General features: G+C 39.0%; 1 protein-coding gene across 2 annotated transcripts in view; it reads left to right on the top strand.

Moving 5' to 3' along the window:
- The window catches only part of Aig1 (androgen induced 1), a 198,926-nt gene that overhangs the window by 66,424 nt on the left and 110,679 nt on the right, over window positions 1-21,823 (top strand). For both annotated transcript variants that reach the window (XM_090338019.1, XM_090338018.1), the window contains exon 3: window positions 3,187-3,288. In XM_090338019.1, coding sequence (XP_090194145.1) covers window positions 3,187-3,288 — 102 coding nt within the window. The remainder of the gene's footprint in view (window positions 1-3,186; window positions 3,289-21,823) is intronic.

The raw sequence follows: 21,823 nt of genomic DNA, 5'->3' as shown, positions 1-21,823 counted from the left end.
CTTTGAGAAACAATATGAACTTTGGAAAGCAAACCAAGAGAAATTTTGAAGCAAGATAATAAAGTCAGAAAACAAAATTTAAATATTTTCCTTATTAGTATTGGATAGTAGGAATATGAGTCAGTTAAAAGGAAAAACAATTCACAGACTCCTATCATGTTGAAGCTAAAGACTGTGAAGGAATGTTTGCTTGTTAACGAGCCTTCTTCTCTCAACAGTGGGTATCTGTGATCATGCTATATGGTTCTCATATACAGCTTTTTAGTCTCCATGGCAATTTTCTCTGCAACATTTTTTTGCACTCTAATTGGCTAAGATTATTCTTGAAAGTAAACCAAAGATGAAATTTCAGCTTCTATAATCCTGTATATGAGAGATTATTTTTTTTAAAAAGAAACAACTGATGCATCCAGTTCTCTTGATAGTGGTTTTCAATAATTCTAGAGGTTCAACTGAGGCATTAATGCTACCTGTATCTCAGATTTTTTATCTTGAAGCTAGAAGACCTGGAAAATGACTGGGCTCTTTCCATAATATTGCAAGTACAGTATTCTGGGCCTGGCAGCCAGCAAGCAGCAGGTGTTTGATGATTAGCTGGTTAGACAAGGAGCTTGTTTATGACAGTGGAACATTCCTGAATCACTTGGTGTGTCCACGAGAGACTATTTTTGTTTCAGATCCATGCCCTGGTTGTGGAGTTCAGATTTATTTTGGGTTTGCTGATGACCATGCTATCATGAGCCTATCAGGGCACAAAGCCAAGAAGCTACCATCTGTGCCATGTTTATACTTTAGGACTTATTCAGAAGACTGATTGCTCACTTAGCTGTGCCTTCTGGGGTTACACCTGGAAAGGTGAATCACTTTCTTAAAAGTCACTTTGCTTTGAACATGCCGTAGAGTCCCCTTTGTATATGGAGGGTGACTGAAGTTGCAATATTAAGTTGCCTTAGCGATGTCCCAAATGATCCCTCATGATGAACAGAAAGTAGCCACCACCAGCCCTGATTCCTTTCTTCTCCTGGGATTTGCTGGTTGGACTTGCCCTGTCTTCCATCATTTTCTCCATTCATTCATTCAACTACTGGCCAAATCTCCTGTTTTATGGTTGGTTCAGTACAGGCCCTTTTCTTGCTGTCATAAATGAGACTTTATTTGACTGTTTTCTATCTCTCCTCTACCATCACCTTAATGCAGTCTGGACTTGAATTCACTAAAACCACTCAGACTGCTAATTTGAAAAGCATTCAAGAAAAAACACTCATTTTACTATTAGATTTGTTATGTGTCTACTTTGAAGTTTATAAACGAAGTGCATTATAGATTCTCTTGACCTTATCCAAATTAGTGGGATCAAAACTGATAAAGTTACAATGGGATTCTATTTGTGACAGTTTCTATTTGTGACATGTGAAACTTCTAAACAAATGTTATTAAAAGTAGAAGGAAAACAAAAACTTTGAGGGTAGGAAAAGTCCAGTATGCTGTAGTCCAGCCTGATACAGGAAGATGATGTTGAAAGACCATTTAACAAAGATTCAAAGTAGCTATCTAATGTATGCCTTATGTGGTTGTTAAGAAATTCATTCCAGTCTAAAGTAAATAATTTAAAATTGTGAATACTTATTTATTATTTTTGAAATGCTATGTTTATACAGTTTTTTAAAATATAAACTGACTGAAAATAGTTGGTCCAAAAGCAAGATAAATAATTGGGACTCTAGTAACAAAACAAGGTATATAACTGCCAGCTGGCTATTGTGGTGATCACCCATTGTGTTAGATAAAACATTAATATTTTTTGGTAGGTCATGGGCTTGAACTCTGGGCCTGGGTGCTGTCCCTGAGCTCTTCAGCTCAAGGCTACCATCCTACTCCTTGAACCACAACCTCACTTCCCATTTTCTAGTGGTTAATTGGAGATAAGAGTCTCTGGTTCTTTAGGGCCTAAGCTGGCTTTGAACTGCGATCCTCAGATCTCAGCCCCCTGAGTAGTTAGGATTACAGGTGTGAACCACCACTCCTGGCTAAAACAGTACATTTTAAAGCTGATTTTAAAACTGATTTTCCCCCATCCCACCGAAGTTACATAAGTTACTAATGAGCTGGTTGGAAAACAACTTAGGAACCCATCTAATCACTAATCTTGAGCTACCCTGTATAACTAGGTCTCTTAAAAAAGGAATTATTAAAATATGTACTATCTGCATGAATAAAATCTGGAAGCATGCATCACTCAAGTTATTAAAAAGTAAAATAAAAGCTGTTTCTGTTTAATATTCCTGTTGCATCTTTCTTTTCTGTAGAGTTTTCTATTTTGAGACCTCTCTCTACAGAAAACTTACTCATAGTCTTTTGGCTTATTCCTTGGCCTTGCTGCAGTTAATGGCATTTACAAAAATGTACACTTTTTCCTTTACATAATGAATGTCAAGACTGTGGAGTCATCATTTCTCGATTTTATCCGAACTTCTTTTCTCATTGTTAGTTTGAAGAATGATTAAAAGTAAAAAAGAAAAGAATTTGAATTCTGTATATTCTCTTTCAATGATTATAATGCTAATCAGCCAAAATAAACCTAAACCCAGATGAACTTCTAAGTTATTCCAAAAGAATTAGGATTCTTCTTTGACCTTTCATATAACCTGCTTCTCCAAGCAACTGGAGTCCTTGCTGAGGCTGTATAAATTAATACATTTGCAGGAAATGTGACTTGGGGCTCTTTATAAGCAGTGGTTCCACTGTTGTTAGTGGTGAAGTGGAAACTAGAGAGGGTGAAGATTAATTTAAAACACATGGTGGGCTCAAGGAGCAGGGACATACCCCACAGTGTCTTGAATGCGTGCTAACTCTTTACAGTGCGGACTGTGATGCAAACAAACCACCAGTGAACTTTTAAACCCTCTGGAAAGCACGTGGACTGGCAGGATTAGCTCTGAAATGGCACTCTTCCTGACAGCAGGCCTCTTGGCTCTCCCTCACAGATTCCTTTGCCTGAGATCAAAGTCAGCAACCCAGGAGAGAAGAGGCACCCTAACCATCACCACTCACAGAGTGAAGCTAGAACCTTCTTTCCAGTTATTCCCTAGATTGTATCTTTGAAGTCTTTGAATAATAGATAACCAACCAAATGAATGTTGTAAAAAGGCAATGAATTTGAATTAAAATTCTTCTTTTCCCTTCCAGTTTGTTGTCGCTGTGTTCTGGATCATCTATGCATATGACAGAGAAATGATATACCCGAAGTTGCTTGATAATTTTATCCCAGGGTGGCTGAATCATGGAATGGTAAGTGAATTAAAAAAAAACAGCTGTTATTAAACAATCTATTAAAGAACCATTTTCCTACTTTAGACCTCCCCTAATCTACCCAAATAGCTGTCACATCCTAGATTGTGATGAGAAATAACAAGTAGAGAATAGTACTGTCTAGAACTAAATATTTCTCACTGTGACATTGAGTCATGATCTAAACTATATCCTTGATGGATCCGTAATTTATAAGAAGTGTCAGTGGTGTTAGATCATACACGGAAGGAACTTGGAGATGAATTTGAATTTGGTGCCACTTTTTTTCAGAACATAAGCACTGATAACCACGCGTGCAACCAATGACACTGCTCCAGCCCCTCCTCCCATCCAAGAGTCTGCGTTGGAAATAACTATCACACTTGGACAGTTTTCCCCAGATAGGCAGCAGAAGCTATTAATTCCCTCAGATTTATTGCAGGCATTTGGAAAGTGTCTAGTAATGCATTTGTCAGGGGTGTTTGCTGGGGTGTTTGCCTGAGGCTTTTTCCTTCTTCTCAGTCTCATTCTTTAATATGATATGTTTTCAGAGATGTTACCTCCATGCGTTTCAAGTCAAATACTTTAGATGGTTTGAACATCACTTTACAAGATTTGGGGTTAGATTTTTCTGCAGAGCAAATTTATACCATCATCCTTTTCCGTTTCTGGAATCGGGCACAGTTTTGTTATTAACTAAGAAGCCTGCATTTTAGTTACAGCAATTTTTAGAACAGTTCCAGGATGTTCCTGTTGAAAAGGGCAACCCATCACAGAAATTATAGGGGTATGAAGAGCTCGAAATCACAAGTCTTCCATCTAAAATAACCATTTCCCTTCCATACCCAATTCTGATACATTTTAAGTGGTATATACTAACAAACATTACTGTTGAGTAGACTTTTGAGCCCATTCTTTCTTAAGCCAAGTCTTCAACTGTGGCAGATCCCAAACAACTGGAATTTTCTTTGTGTTCAAAATCAGCCATGCTGTTGAAGGATTAACCTGACACGACTCATCTAGTTTCCTTCATGTAGGTTGGGTAATGTGGGTCTAAGAAGGTGAAAAGCTCTTGGATAACCCCATGCCTTTGCTGTCTTCTGCCGTAGATGCCCTCCTCATTTCTCTGAGTCTGACTCCTACTCATCCTGCTTTATCAAGTCTCTCCTAACTCACCAGGCAGAGTTAGCCATCTCATTATTTGTGCTTGCACACTATTCCCTATCTCTCGTATGCCTGCCTGTGTCTCTGTATCTTCTGCTTCACAGCAGAAGCTTTGAATCCTGATCACTTAACCCAGGTGCCAGTCATTTGGTAGGATGCCTATGTATTTAGGTAGTTAAGTAACTCACTATACCTAGTTTTCATAGCTAGCTGTAGTAGTAGTAGTTGCTAGAGTTTCGTTTGTTGGTTCATTGAGACTCTTCTGCATGCCAGGAATTCTATAGTGGTTGCACCAGCAAGTTCTCATAATGGCTCTATCAACAAGAAATTGAAATTTCATTTCCAAATGAAACTGAGATGGGTTACATAATTTGTTAAAATTACATAATTTGTTCAAGTCTCTGAACTAGGGTGACAGAAGTGGGCTCAAAACAAAGGCTTATTTGGTCTTCATATCTGCCTCTGTATGTGTGTGTGTGTGTGTGTGTGTGTGTGTGTGTGTGTGTGTGTGTTTCCTGAGCATGTAAAATATGGATCAATTCATAGAAATTGTTGCTCTCCATTGCTTTTATAACCGAATGTCAAGAAAATACAGTAGGAAACACATCTTCACAGTATTTCGCAGTCTTGTTTTAAAGTGCGTAGCACAGTTCATCTAAGATAGTTGACAATTAGCTAGTTATTAAACACACATGCTCCCCCCCCCCATTCATCAGGGCATTCATGATTCCTCATATCAGAAACCTGAGTGGAGACGGGTTTTACAAATCACCACTCTGGATGATAACGCTTCCCTCCCTCTGCCTCCATCCCCCCCCCCTAAATAAAACCAGACCTACCATACACTCTTTGAGGAGCAGACTTTGGTCACAAACACTAACCCACATTTTTGAGATTATGTCCAAATATGAGGAAGAGTAGCATCATCTAGACAATTTTCCATTAGGAGTCCCAATTGGAAGAGTGAGAATAGATTATGACATCCATGATTGCCTGCTGCCCAGTGTGAAGTAATTACCTTCTGACATGCGGAGGGCCTCGGCTGAGCACAAGCACGGGTCAAGACTGTATCCTAGGGGAAAACAAGATGATTGGGAGGGTGTGGGGGGAGGGAGAGGGGGACAAAAACATGAGAAGGGGTATCAATATGTGAGAAGTAATGCATCTACTACCTGGTAAATGTAACTGTAACCCTTCTATACATTACAATAAAGTTTTTTAAAGACTGTACCTTAGTGCAGTCCTGCAGTTCTCAGCCTATTTGCATTACCTTTAGGCCAGAGGACAAATCATACAATTTGCAGGTCCTTGTCCTAAATTTCTAATGATCCAAACAAATGGCTCATTAAGCACATGAATTAGAACTTGAACTTCGCTCACTGTAGTGAGTTAGAAAATTCTTACTACTGGGCATGAGCACTATTTCCAAACATAATGAGGACACAGACATCTAGGAAAGGGTAACGAATGAATGAATTAATCTATCTGATCCTCTGAGATAATGTGCCCTCAGTAGAATCTTTCAGGATGCATTGTTTCCCAGTATTCATGTCATTGCTTTCTTCATGTTCTAATTAACAGTTCCAGGATTACTGGCAAAAGAAATTATATACAATAGTAATTAATATAAAAATGACAATGCAATATTTTAATATCATGTTACTCTATAAATTGGCAATAAAATAGAAACATTGAATCCTGGAATTACAAGTAATTTAAATATTTTTCAATGTATTTATTTTTAATTCTCTTTAAGTAGTTACACAAAGGAGGCCCCATAGAACAAAGCACGATTGCAGTGAATATAATGAATTACATGATGAACATAGTATGAATATGAAGCATTTTTATTAGTGTCACCCCTTTAACGTTCTTAACACCCTTCACTGCTTCCCTTCTCTCAGGTTTGTGATGTATACATTTAACTCTTGGCTGTATCCTCTTCACCCTCCTCCCCTTCATTTGTCTACCCTGCTCCCTTTGGCCTCCTCTTCCCCCTTTTTAAATTTTTTTTTGCCAGTCCTGGGCCTTGAACTCAGGGCCTGGGCACTGTCCTGGGGCTTTTTCAAGGCTAGAACTCTACCACTTGAGCCACAGCACCATTTCTGGCTTTTTTTCTATGTATGTGGTACTGAGGAATCAAACCCAGGTCTTTGTGCCTGCTAGGCAAGCACTCTACCACTAGGCCAAATTCCCGGCCCTCCCCTTTCCCTTCTTGGATATACCCATTTCCTGGTGTTGATTTTGTTGAGCTTCGAGTTAGTCTTTCTAAAAGATTCTGCTGTTTGAGCTCTCCGTAGAGTCTATTATACTTCAGTTAGTTTATTTGTAACCACTTGCATGCCCCATGTGTATGCATATAGATTTATAGGCACATTCTAATTACCGCAAGTGAGAGAAACCATGCAACCTCTACTGCTTAAGTTGTATTTTTTTCCTCTATAGTTATCTTCACGATAAGGTCTCACTGCCTGAATAGCTGGCCTGGACCATGATTCTCCTGTTTATTCTTCATGCCTTACATAGGATGACAGGCATATGCAATGGGTTTTTCTGTAGTACTGAGGTAGGTCTCATGCAGTTCTTTGGTTAGAATGGAACTGTGAACCTGCCAACCTCAGCCTCCCTTCCAGCTGCCATGACCAGTGCTTCAAATATGTGTAGTTGTCGGTTGAGATCAGGACTTGTGAACATTTTGCTCTGGCTGGCCTCAGAACACTTGCAGTCTTCCCTGTTTTCATTTCATAGTAGTAGGTTTATAGATGTGAGCCATTAACTATTCACTGCATGTTGATAATTAGTAGGATGTTTGTACATTTGCTTTCGATGTTTGGAAGAATGCAACAGTAACTTTTCTATCGCTTTCCCATGATGTCAGCAGCAGAGCAAGGCAGTGGTGATGTCAGCAAACAAATTGATTTCCAGGCTATACTACAAACAGTCATGGACAAACGTGGTAGGCCTGCAAAACATGGGGTTTGAACATGAATTTAATTTCATGGAGCACACATTTTTTTAAAAATGTCAGTGACATGGGCTGGGAGCTTGGCCTAGTGCTTGCCTAGCATGCAGAAAGACCCGGGTTCCATTCCTCGGTTCCACATATGTAGGAAAAAAAAGCCGGAAGTGGTGCTGACGCTCAAGTGGTAGAGCTCTAGCCTTGAGAAAAGGAACCCAAAGACAGTGCTCAGGCCCTGAGCTCAAGTCCAGGACTGGCAAAAAAAAAAAAAAAAAAAATGTCAGTGACAATGCACAGCAACCCAGTACTCGGCTAAGCACTTGTGGTGTTAGGGGATGACGAAAACAAAACTATGCGGCTTTAAAGGATGAAAACAGCATATTTGAAATAAACGGAAGTAAATGAGAAAACAATACGACAAGCCAATAGAATTGTCCCCTAAGGGCTGTTTTTACTCTAACAAGGAAAAAAACACTGTGATTCTGCTCTGTTTCTTAGTTGCAAAAATAGAGCCCTGAACCTTTCTCTTCTGCTGCTTATAATTTTAAAGCATTGCTGGTGGAGTAAACATCCAAAGCAATAAATAAATATTTAAACCCTAGAATGATTATGGACTCTAGTTGATGCTACGAAAGGAAGAAAATAACGATGAGACAGTGGCTGTGCTGAGTGAAGCCCTAATTAGTGCTTCTAAAGCACTGAGGATGCAAGGCACAGCAGAAGGGTAGGATATTATTATTATTATTATTATTATTATTATTACTGAAGATCTTAAAACAGACAAGATCTTGATATTCTTGTCTTCACAGCAGGAGTTGTTCATTCCCTATATAATTTATGAGGAAGAAAAAAACTCAACCCCACCTCTCTTCATACTTGATTTGTCAGTTTTTCTCATTATATGTAACCCATCCTGCAGAGAACCATAATTTGGGCAACTATTCTGCTCAATATTATTTTGACATTTGGTAGTTAAGAAAGATTTTATACATCCATCCTCCCCAGAACAGAAGGCATTAAATGTTGCTTGGATGATCACTGGCATTATTCTCTTGGGAGCTCACATGACGTGGAGAATTTCCAGCTCTGGGGTGCACAGATTGCACATTTTTGTGATCCATGAGGCTTGTGCCACCTGAATATGAGATAGTTCATGAAGTAAGCTGTTGGTTCCAAGTAGGACCTCCCCAAAATTTCCTGGCCTTTCTCGGTGGAAATTAGTAGTCTATTTCAAATATCAATAACAGATACAATATAGTCCTACCTAAGAAGAGATGAATTTGTTAAATATTCATGACTTTTCTCCTCAAGAAGAAAATTGTACATATATGAAATATATGATATAATACACATTTCTTTTTTCCATACATTTTTTATTGTAATTAATAGAAGGGTTACATGGTATTTGCCAGATAGATGGTGCATTAATTCCCATACATTGATACCCTTTCACATGTCTTGGTCCCCATTTCCCCCCCCCACCCCTCATCTTGTTTTCCCCCCTTCCCTATCCAATTTCAAATAACCAAATACAAATATATCTGATATATCTGGTAACAACGTGAGATACTGTAACAATATGAGATAACCAAGGGACAGCAAAAGAGATGAGATATAACATAGTACCTTAAGAACAACATTCATTATATGGCTTATGTTTCTATATCCTAGAGATCCTTTCATTTAGCGTCCTACTATATGACTGTTTGTGTCAAGGTTTTGCTCTATTGCAAATCTCTGCTAGGAGAGCCCAAGATTTCTACTGATTATGACAAATGAGGGAAACATTTCTTTTTAAAATATATATTCATTGTAATAAACTTTGGTTCTGCTCAGATCCTTACATAGCTGTGTATCTACTCAATGCTCAATACATACCGGGATGCCAAGATAAACTTTAAATTATATTTATATATATTTATGTATATGCAAAATAAGTACTTTCATTAAGCTGTTAAAGTGGTGAAAGGAAATGTTTTAAATGTGAACTTATCTTGCTACTTTCACAAATAAAAGAAGTATTAATTTGAAACAATAAAAAATAAACTATAAGCTAGCTGGGGAAATATTTTAAATACAAGTAAGAAATCTGAACAGAGATCAGGAAGTTCTATGGGGCTTAAACTGTGGGCCTGGGCACTGTCCCTGAGTTCTTCAGCTCAAGGCTAGTACTCTCCCATATTGAGCCATAGTGCCACTTCTGGTTTTCTGGTGATTAATTGGAGATAAGAGTCTCACAGACTTTTTTGCCTAGACTGTCTTTGAACTGTGATCCTCACACCTCAGCCTCCTGAGTATCTAGGATTACAGGCATGAGTCACTGACACCTGGCTTATTTTTTTCCATTTGTTGTCTCAACCCCAAATATTGTAAATTACAGATATATTTTCTTTTTATTGTTGGGGTACCATATAGAGATGTTGCTGTTATTTCTTGAACACTGATAACCCTTCTCCTGTTTTTCTCCCCCTTTCCCTTCCCCACCCCCTCCCCAGATATATTTTCAAACCAGTATTTGACTGAATGGTGAGTAATTTTGTGAGGTAGAAAGATAAAGAAAACTGGAGGGATAAAGTGAAGACTGAAAAGCACATGGGAAGAGAAAACAGGGCCAATGGAGGGCTGGGATGGAAGGAATTGTGCATAAAGAAGATGGATGGGAGACGGTATTGAGAAAGAGGGAATCTGGAGGGGAAAGGGAGTGTCAAATGTCTTAAAGAATGCACAATGGTGAGTCACTGACCATAGCTTTTTGAGGCTTGGGGATTTTTTTTTTCCTTTTCAACCTGGCATAGCAAACATAGCATAGGTACTTAGTAAACACTTGATGGGACTTTGTTCTACCCCCCCCTCCCCACCATCAGATTTACTTGACTGTTACCTTCCTCATTCCTACCTGCTCAGTAAGGCCTACCCTGAATGGCCAGCTAGGCATTCCACTTTCACTTCTTCACCAGTCCATTGATATCCTCTTATGCTGCTTTGTCCTCTTTATCCCTTTTACATTGTAGGTAGGCTCAAGTTATATTGTATTTCTGGTTCATTGCTCATTTTCTGCCACTAGACTGTATTTCCATAAGGGCAAGGATCTTTGATGCTGTTACTTTTGTATGTCATGGCAGTTATGTGGTAATGTATAAGTATAATGCCACAGTCGATGAATATTTTTGAATGAGTTGACATATTTAATATTACTACTAATAGTACTACTACTATCTGTTCATATTTTCTCTCGCTCTCTTTTCTCTCTTTCTCTTCATAGTAGTTTACAGAGAACATAACTCTACACCGTTCACTTATTTCCTTATACCCTCTTGCACTTAGTCTTGGCTGCATGCTTCAGAATCATGCCCAATGTCCTGCTGCCCCCACAGGGAGTATTCCTGTACATGTAATATAGTCACTTACAATATATATGCTATTCACAGCTCATGAAGACCAGAATCAATGTGCAGAGCAGAGCACACATACCTGGAACATCTTACAGCTACTAGCACCTTTGCAGGTTATTTTATCTGGGTATTTATATAATAGTCAGACAATGAATTTTGAAGGTAATTTTATGCCATCAGAAATCTCTTTCTAGAACTAATTTTTCACGTAAGAGTGGAATTCAAAGTTAATCTTGTTTGGCTTATCTTCTGTCTTTTTTCCTACTTCCTTTAAAAATTGAGCAGGCCTGGTAGCCATGTTATTTCATAACAAGGGCTATAAGTTCTGTTCAGATATTGGGGGGGGGCGGTCAGCAAAATCCACAGTGTCGTTTGTTCCAATGCTTTCCCTCCTAATCCTTAAATCCAGAGGCATTTCAATGTAAACTTAATTCGCCTGTTTTCCATTCTTTTTCCCTCAGTCTTCATATTTCTGGGAGGGTTGGAAGCAGGCAGCAAGGTTCTGTCCCCGGCACCAGCTTTTGTCTTCATTGCCACAGACAGATCATTCAAAAGCCTCAGGTGCTTGGCAGAAGTCCAAACCTATATCATTTCCTTTGTAATTGAAGCTCCCACCTCAGCTCACAGCCTTGTGATGTCCAAAGAAAGTTGAGCAGAGAAGCTGCATTTGCTACTCTCTAACCATGGAATCCCAAAATCATAGACATGTGACCCTCAGGACTGTCCCTCTGGTCCAAGCAGTGCAGGAAGCCGAAGTTCACAAACAGCAATGTCCTGAAGCTGCTCCTTGAGCTTCTCCAGGGATGGAGCTCCAGTGGTAACTGTGGCCAGAGGGAAGTTGTAGGGCTGTGGGAAAAGCTGTCATAGAGAACTGAATCTTCTCGCCAATGCAAACCTGCCTTCTCTTTTCATCCAGTCGGCAGGACTTGAATGCCAGTCCTGTGGGTTCCTGTCATGTTCTATGAGTGGGCTGCACTGTCCCGTTTGACTTCATCCTCATAGTGTGCGTGCAGGTTTCTTCACAGCCTCTGTTTCCTGCTCCAGCTACCCCTGGAGGATTACATTCTTGCATTTGACACATGGACCCCAAGTGTCACTGGAACCAACTCATTAGCCTCTACTCTAAAGCTTCTCCACTTTCCCTGTGTTTATCTCAAGATGTGTCCAAATATCTACTCCTTATACCTCACCCCCTGACACAGTGAAATGACAAAGTCCTACTAGTCTTATTTCCCAAATATGCCCTGGCCTCCTCACAGCCGTCTTCTGCTTTTGTTCAGGATCTCATGATCTCTGAGCTGGACGGAGGCAAGAGGCTTTCTTCTCTTCCTGTTTCTCTGATCTATTTACCAGTCCTTTTCCATACTGCCGCTTAAGAACTGAAGCTTCAAGGGACTCCTGGTTGTTCCTCTCTGACACCAGCTGCAAGTCTGAGGCAGTTCTTGCTGGACTAGGGTGAATGGGTCTTTCTTTCCTGTCCCTCCTACTATGCATGATACTTTGATTCATGCAGCTGTGATTTCTCTAATTGCACTGCTGGTTAATCCTTGTTTACTTGTGTGTACTCCCAATAGTCTTTTATTAATCTTATCCTTAGAACCTAACTTTGTTTCACACTCAGTAAATGTTGATGGAAGAAATACTGTAGAGATCTTTTCCCAGCAGGTACCATTTCTGCTGACCATACTTCAGCTTGGCTTTATTTATTTTTAATTTTGTATGGTTTGACAAATGCATGACAAAGCCATTTAGCTATTGATATTGCTTATTAGTGTTACCTAAGCATTCACTAACTTTTTGAGTAGTTTCATTGTACTGAAACTTTGACACCTTAATTAATGTTATTGTTATCTTGCTTTTTTTGATTTGAGTGTGTACTCAATGTCTTACTAGTGAACTCCATCTTGTTAAACTCGGTGTGAGTACAGGTGAGCTGTGGGAAAGCATAGTGCTAAGAATCAGATGATTGAGTAGATTCATTAGGATTTCATTTTGAAAATATATTCTTTGTTTTTAATTGTATGCTAGAGTTTGCACCACTGTGTTCAAGTGGCTTCAGAGACAAAGGGTGAGAGATGTCAGCAAGAAAATAACTTGAGTTTTCAGCTCAGTCAGTCTTAGCCACACGGTCCCCACAGTTTGGGAAGACTTGCTAAGGTAGATACCGGCACTTACATGGAAAAGATATTAGTAATAGTGGAAGGGAAGGTTAGGCACCAGGAACAGACACAGAAAGTTATTTCTAGATGTAGGGACAGAGAAACAATAAACTACTTAATTATGTGTGTGTACTGGAGAGAAAGTTATGTGACAAGAGACCTCACGAGAAACAGGGACACAAGCTGGAACTGGCAACATGTAGGTAGTGGCGTGAAGCCAATCTCAACAGTAAAGAGGAGGTAATGGATTTTCCAAAGTTTGCTGAATTCTTGTGTCGGTCATGCTTAGTTAAAGTGGCAATTGAAGCTTCAGAGAGGCTAGAGTCATCATTTCAACCCTCCCATGGGCTGCAGCTCAGGGTGATAGTAAGAAAATGTTCACGACTGCTCCCATTCACATGCCTGCTTTATCCAAGTCCTGTAGGAAAACAGTGATCGGAAGAGAAGCAAACAATGTAAAGTGTTCAACTTATTTTTCTTCATGATCATTTGATTCTGACTCAATGATCAGACATGTCCCCCACATAGCACAGGCCTTTAGGGGTATTGAAGTCTTGGCTGTCTTCCCTTAGGCCATTTATGCCTTCTTTGCAAGTTAGGGATTTACCAGGCGGTCCTCAGATTCTCCCTTCCTAACATGTGGCTCACAGAATCACACCTGTCCTTCCCCGCCCCCACACTTCATGCAGGATAGTCTATACCAATTCCTCATTCCTTTGGCAAAACTGCCTCTCCAGAGTCTGTTCAGGCCTGCATCACCTTCTCTCTGACATTAATGGCTTTCTACTGCACACATTGCCTCTCCACAACTTTCTCTTCTTGATCGTCCTCGTTACCCAGCAGTACCTCTGCTTTATCTCCTGTGTTGTCCTGGATGAGTGTGGTTACATCTCTGAAACTTGATAGCTTTTTATGTCAAGCAATCTCAACAAAGTAGTATCTTATCAGCATAGTATCATCTAGCAAGTGCCTGGCATAGTGTAAGTCTCACAAATATCTTATGAGTGAGTGAATGAATTTTATCTTATTTCCTTACTTTCCCATTTGGGTGACCCTTTCTAAAAGGTAAGTAAGATTATTTTCCCTGCATCAATCTGACAGTAATTTATAGTCTCTACTTCGTTTCCATAGTTCTGACTCTAATGGCTTAGTGATCAATGATCCATTGTAGAACATTGTATCAGCCTTGTCAACTTCACTGGTTTGTAATCTCTAGATCAACCTTCCCCTACACACAGCAGAACTGTATGTACCAGTCTCTAATTGTCCCATATGGAAACTTGGCCACACAGCTCACTTAAAGAGACTTGGAGTGGTCCAGACATTAGTCAACTACTCAGTACCTCTGAATTTCCATAAATCATGTTAATGTCTTATGAAGGAGATAACTCTAAGCACAAGTTATCCTTATATTTCACCACACATCTCTCACTAGAACAGTGATTATATACGTAGTGTCTAACATTAGGACACTGAGAACATTTATTACCCTTTTTAATCCTTTTTCTCTAAGCAAGGATGATTTTAACATCTCTATGTCTATAGCCAGAGATTAAGTTTGCATAAAAGTTAAAATATACATAAATCTAAGAGCAATAACTAATCCTGATTGATAGAAAATTTTCCCTTTAATGCAACTACGTGCTTTGACCTGGCATACAGCTGGCAATGTGACCTGGCACATGTCCGTGTTAGGATTTGTGCCCGTCACCATCATGACACATATAAAGTGTGTCTTTTCCTCTCTGGTCTTCTGTCATTTCAGGAAAACACAAATATACCATTCTAGTTCTTTAAAAAATATTTTTACCAGTGAATATTCATTGTGCAAATTTCATTGGGTTTCATTTTCATACATGCATATAATCAACTTGGATTAGATATATTATTTCTCTTCTCTTTTGTTGCCCTTTGGTTAATCTCCTATTATTACAGTATCTGACTTTGTTAATTGACATATTGTATATACATTTGTTTATTTGAAATAGAAAAGGGAAGGGCAGAAAACAAGATGATTGGAGGGGGTGGAGTGGAAACTGGGGATGTATCAATATGTGAGAAGTAATGCACCTACTATCTGGCAAATATAACCCCTCTATACATTACAATAAAAAATTAAAAAATAATTCACTTCGTTGTTATTCTCCCTATTACAGTTTCTTTTCTCCCTTTCTACTAATAACACACTCACCCTCCCAGCAGGATACAAGTAAATTCAAAATGATACTTTAAGGGTTAATGGCTATCTTACAAGGTCAAGTGTCTCATGGGCAGAGATTCCTAAAAGAGTTGCGGTAATCATTCTATCCAATTCATGTTCAGGCCCTCTCTTCCTCTGTTCCCCCTTGGCTGAGTACTATGGGATGGTCAGACTTTCTGGACTTCACCTAAATTTGGTTATTTTCCATTGGATAATTTTAACATCTGTACCTGTGGGAATAGTTGAGTTTTAGAAGTGAGCTTTGGTTGTCTCTATTCTCCTTTTCTCACTTGTGGAGGGAAGGCTTTTCTGCGTTATGTACTTTTTAGCATCTACATAATTTTAACTTACTTTCTCATTTTATTGTGGTTTGCCCTTCCCCTTCTAGTTAATCTTCTTTTACCATCCTGTTTCTCTACCCTGTTTGCCATGGCCTTCCAAGGGCATGGACTTTTCAGTTGCCACATCAGTAAGCTCTTGTGTAAGCGAGCAAGCAAGTCATTGATTCTGAGTAGAAAGTCACTGGAAGCTGCCTTCATCAGATACCTTGTCTTGAACGTGAACCACCATTGATTTGGTTTCTCATATCAGCACTGCCTTTCCCATTTTTATTTTCTGGAGCATTGTCTTTAAATGGACTTCATTATGCTCATTTCATATGAGCATAAAATGTACTCTGATCAAATTCTTCACTCATTTTACTCCCTTTTTCTTTCCACTAATTCCTCTACCCAGAGTCTTTCTTAGAAAAAAAGTTGTACATGTGAGAGAAAACATGCGTTATTTACTTTTTTGAGCCTTCTTTTGAGTCTGGTTTATTTAACATGCTGCTCTTTAGTTCATTTTTCTTTATGGCTAAAGTGTGTGTGTGTGTGTGTGTGTGTGTGTGTGTGTGTATGCAGGGGGAGATTTTTCTTTAGTCACAATCATTCCAGGCACCCATCAACTGATGAATAACTATTTTGTACAGTCCTGCATTAAGCATGAGTATTGTATGCGCGTCTGTATTCCCTCAGGTATATGCCCAGGAGTGGTGCAGCAGGATCATATAGGAATTCCATTTTCAGGTTTGTGAGATACCTCCATACTGATTTCCACAGGAGCCATTTCATTTCTAAAAAGCTGCCTTCCTAAGAGCAGCAGACATTTGAGATACCTGGATAAGAAAACTTAACCAAGTGACTTCTTGTATTTTTCCTGGTTTTATTAGTATGTGAAAACTGGTTACTGTACATGATCAGTCAGAATAGAGTTCTCTGACAAGTCTTCTTAAGTTCCTCCACTGAGTTCCTTGAGAAGGAAACTTACAGCTTGTGGAGGCTTGAGGGTTGACTTCAGGAGTAAAAAGCATAATGTCTCCACAGGGTAGATCTATAAACATAAATCCTACATAATGAAATTAAATAGTCCTGTTATTAGTGATGTTAACTTTTTATATATTAATTAGGAAGTTAGTATCACATTTGATATAAAATTTCAATGGAAAAATTCTAATAGAAATCATGATACTTTTAAGAACACTGTGTTGATCCTTGTGGCATTCAAGCTAATGAAATTCCCTAAAAGTTCATCTAAAGTGTAAAGTATTTATCCGGGGATCCAAAGTTCAAATCGTTCTTATCCATTTTGAAGCATCTCATTTTGTGGCACCTATTGGAAAGAGCTTTGCTTAAATGCAGAATTTGGCAGCTAATCTTCACACATATGGCAAATGTGAACTAATCAGACCACAACTATTTTGCTGCATTCCATGGTGTCTCATTTATTTGTTTGATTTGCAACTATAGCAACTAGATTCCATCACTTTCGGCTTTTACGCAGACCTATAGTGTGATAGGTTTGGTTGACATTTGGCACTTGTCACTATATTCAATTGAAGGCATATGCACAAGCTCACCACAATTTAAACTTTTTTTTTCTTCCCCCACACTGGATAGGTCTGTAGCATTTGCCTAAAAATCTGAAAAGCAAACTTCTGTGAGGAAAGATGGCTATTAACAGATGTGGTGACCTTCTCTGTAATGTTTCAAATCTTACACTTTTTCTGGCATACTTTTTAAATGCCCATCTGACTTGGAAGTTGGCTGCTGATACAGAGCTAGCCTGCTCCTGCAATGACTCAAGGGTTGACCTAGTGCCGTGTGGGTGGTGTTCCCTGCATGCTGCTCTCTGTACAAAAGTTGGCAATGACCTTGAGACAGACTTTTGCCAAATTAGTGAAAAATGGGCCTTCAAGAATTGCCATTTCTCAAGTGATTTATGGAGGTGTATTTCCAGCATTTTCCCAAGAGGTCCACCCAATTTTGTCCTGGAGTTTTTAACATCCTGAAAGAATGATACCCTCAATTCTCGATTTTATTACACTTTGGAAAAATTAGGTAATGAAGAAAACTGGCACTGCATTATTGTTTCTCTTATGTGATTTTTTTTCAAATATTTGCTGAAGGAAATAGACACTGAAAGGGTACAATTAAACAGAAGATGGGGGTTGAAATGAAGGGTCAGGTAAAAAGGAAGATAAAGATGTAAATAGTGAAAGAAAAGATGGTAGAAAATGGTGCCTTCTTTTTTTTTTTTCACTTGTAAGTCGCCTGTTGATGAGATTTGAACTCATCAGACTTCAGGAGAATTTGATTGCAGTGTTCACACACATAGAATAAACTAATGTTGTTATTTAAACATCTTCAGCGAGGTTGATATTTGGTGGCTGCTCTCTGGCTTTCTGTCTTGCTCAGTAATGTGTTTATGTCTGTGCATGATGTTTCCTGATAGCACCTCTCATGCCAGTGAAATTGGCTGACATCTAAGCATCTGAATGAGGTAAAGCTAGAAGCTAGTATATCTCTGAAAGATCTCCCTCCACACCCTCCCCATTCTAGCACTCTAGTTCCTCTGACCCCCCTTCCACATCTGCACTGAGGCTGAGATAACCTGAGGTCAGGGCATTCAAGTTGGACAAGGGAGCCATCCTTAAGAAGCCATCTCTCCATTTTTTAGACAAAGTAAAAGTTCTAAAAGACCATTCAGCTCCTGTAAAATTCTCTAAGAAGACTGTAAGTGAGCAGCAGTCACTCTGAACTTTCATAATTGTGACCATCTTCTCTAAAATTGTCCTGAGAAACCCACAATCAGCTGATCAAGGGATATGTTATCCACAGCAACTTTCTTTTTTTTTTTTTTTTTTTTTTGCCAGTCCTGGGCTTGAGCTCAGGGCCTGAGCACTGTCCTTGGACTTTCTCAAGGCTAGAACTCTACCACTTGAGCCTCAGCACCACTCCCAGCTTTTTCTATATATGTGGTACCAAGGAATCGAACCCGGGTCTTCGTGCATGCTAGGCAAGCACTTTAACCACTAGGCCAAGTTCCTGGCCCCATCCACAGCAACTTTCTAGGACATTCTCCTTTACTTCTGGGATTTTCGAACAGGTAATGTGATATTTCTATTAGTTTAGACTGGAATCAGTAGAGTCACGGCATTTTTTTTCCTTCTAAACTCATGCTTTCAACACTCATCATTTTAGTTGTTTGCAAGCCTTGCAAAATAAGGTGATGTGCACTGAAGTATAATCTATAATTTTGCTTTACTGGTCATAGATTACAGAGTAACTTAACAATAAGAACCAATATCATATTTGTAAAGACATAGTTTATTGTACATCCAGTATTATATTGAAATCACATTTAGTTACTGTTAAGTAGGCTTTACAAAGTGTCATACACTAGGTTATTTGCTTATGAATCCATACTCCTCCACAGTTTCCTGTATTTGCTAAGTTTGTCTAAAATTTTCTGGCGAAGAAAATACAGAATGATTGTTTTATTGGTATCTCTTAAAATGGTCTGCTTCAAATTGTACTGCCACAGTAAAAGAACTTTTAAATTATTTTAATTGAGGAATACAGTTTTATAATAGTCTAACTCCCTAATTTAGAGCCCTATTTTTCCATATATTTTTATTGTAATTAATAGAAGGGTTATATTTTATTCACCACATAGAAGGTGCATTACTTTACCTTGATACTTTCTCATGTCTTGGTCCCCATTTCCCTCCCCCAACTCCCGCCCCTCATCTTTTTCCCCCCTTCCTTATCCCATTTCAAATAAGCATATTTACAATATATCAGCTAACAAGGTAAGACACTCTAACAATATGAGATAACAAAGGGACTGCAAAAGACATGAGAGATAACATAGTACATTAAGGACAACAATCACTCATATGGCTTTTGTTTCTATATCCTGTAGGTCCTTTCATTTAGCGTCATACTATATGGCCTTATGTATCTAGGTTTTGTTCTATTGCAAATCTCTGCTAGGAGAGCCCAAGGTTTCTACTGATTATGACAAATGAGGGAAACCATTGAGCCTATGTTCCTTTGAGTCTGACTTACTTCACTTAATATGATTTTTTTCTATGTCTTTCCCATTTCCTTACAAATGAGGCAATGTGGTTCTTTCTGATAGCAGCATAGAATTCCATTGTATATAAATACCACATCTTGTTGATCTACTCATCAACTGAGGGCCATCTGGGTTGGTTCCATATCTTTGGTAAATAATGCTGCAGTGAACATTGTTGTGCTAGTGGATTTAGTATGTCCTTGTTTCTGGAGGGTTGGGTAAATGCCAAGTAGTGGAATAGCTGGGTCATAGGGGAATTCTATGTTTAGTCTTTTGAGGAACTGCCATACTGCTTTCCATGGTGGATGAACGAGTTTGTACTCCCACCAATAGTGTAGTAGTGATCCAAAAGGAGTTGCTTTCCTAATTGTTGCCTCCTTCCTCTCATTGTTGGCATATAGGAACGTGGTTGATTTTTTTTTTTGCCAGTTATGGGCTTGAGCTCAGGGCCTGAGCACTGTCCTTGGACTTTCTCAAGGTCAGAGCTCTACCACTTGAGCCTCAGCACCACTTCAGGCTTTTTTCTATGTATGTGGTACCGAGGAATCGAACCCGGGTCTTCATGCATGCTAGGCAAGCACTTTAACCACTAGGCCAAACTCCCGGCCCCAAGGTGGTTGATTTTTGAGGGTTAATTTCATACCCTGCTACCTTGCCAAAGTTTTGAATCAGCTCAAACAGCTTGGGAATGGAGTCTATAGGGTTCTTTAAGTACAGAATCATGTCATCTGTAAAGAGGGAAAGTTTCACTTCCTCTTTCCCTATTTGGGTCCCCTTTATGCTTGCTTCTGGCCACATTCCCTCCAGCATCTGTTGTTACTAGATTTCTTGATCCTGGCCATTCTCACTGGAGTGAGGTGGAATCTTAAAATTGTTTTGATTTACATTTCTTTATGGCCAGAGATGTGGAGCATTTCTTCATGTGTCTATAGGCCATTCTTATTTCTTCTTCAGAGAAGAGTCTCTTTAAGTCCTTGGCCCATCTTTTAATGGGATGGTTGTTTCTTTGGAGATTAGTTTTAGAGTGATTCTATTTTTTTGAGCTGTTGATATATTTTAGATATGAGGCCTTTGTCTGTTGTATGATTAGTGAAGATCTTCTCCCACTCTGTAAACTTTCTAGTTAATTTGCTAGCTATGTTCTTTGCCATATAGAAGCTCTGCAGTTTAATGCAGTCCCACTTATCCAGACTTCCTCTGATTTGTTCTGTTTCTTGGTCCTTATTAAGAAAGTTTCAACCTGTGCCAAGGAGACCTAGTGTATGTCCTATTCCTTCTTGTAAAGTTTTCAGTGTATCTGCTTTTACCTCGAGGTCTTTGATCCATTTGGAGTTAATTCTAGTATAGGGTGACAAAGAAGGATCCAACTTTAGTTGTTTGCATGTGCTTAACCAGTTCTGCCAGCACCAATTGTTGAAGAGGCTGTCTTTTTTCCATTCTATTTTTTTTTTTGCTCCCTTATCAAAGATTAGGTGGCCATAGGTCTGTGGTTTAATATTTGGGTCCTCGGTTCTAGTCCGTTGCTCTTCAGGCCTGTTCTTGTTCCAGTACCAAGCTGTTTTGATTATTATAGCTCTGTAATAGTCTAAAGTTTGGTATTGAAATTCCTCCTGCGCTGTTCTTTCTGCTAAGAAGTGTTTTTGCTATCCGGGGTCTTTTATTATTCCATATGAAATTTTGGATTGCCTCTTCTATTTCTTTAAAGAATGACATTGGGATATTGATGGGTATTGCATTGAATTTGTAGATAACCCTTGGCAAGATTGTTATTTTCATAATATTGATTCTTCCAATCCAAGAGCATGGGAGGTTTTTCCATTTCCTCATTTCTGCTTTAATTTCCTTTTTCAGGATTTTAAAGTTTTCATAAAAAAGGTCCTTTACATTCTTAAGTTAATTCCTAGGTACTTTATTTTCTTTGAGGCTATTGCAAAAGAAGTTGCTTTCCTTATTGTTGCCTTGTTCCTCTCACTGTTGATTTTTGAAGGTTAATTTTATACCCTGCTACCTTGCGAAAGTTTTGAATCAGCTCAAGCAGCTTGGGAGTGGAGTCTATAGGGTTCATTAAGTACAGAATCATGTCATCTGCAAAGAGGGAAAGTTTCACTTCCTCTTTCCCTATTTGGGTCCCCTTTATGCTTGCTTCTTGCCGTATTGCTCTGTCTAGGAATTCTAATACTATGTTAAAAGAGGAGTGGAGAGAGTGGGCATCCTTGTCCTCATTCCTGATTTTAGAGGAAATGAGCCCTATTTTTAATGT

This window comes from Megascapheus bottae, chromosome 8, assembly GCF_031878675.1.
Source record: "Megascapheus bottae isolate mThoBot1 chromosome 8, mThoBot2.hap1, whole genome shotgun sequence".
Lineage (NCBI taxonomy): Eukaryota > Metazoa > Chordata > Mammalia > Rodentia > Geomyidae > Megascapheus > Megascapheus bottae.
Note: the sequence above shows the minus strand (reverse complement) of the source record. Positions and strands in the feature narration are given on the sequence as shown.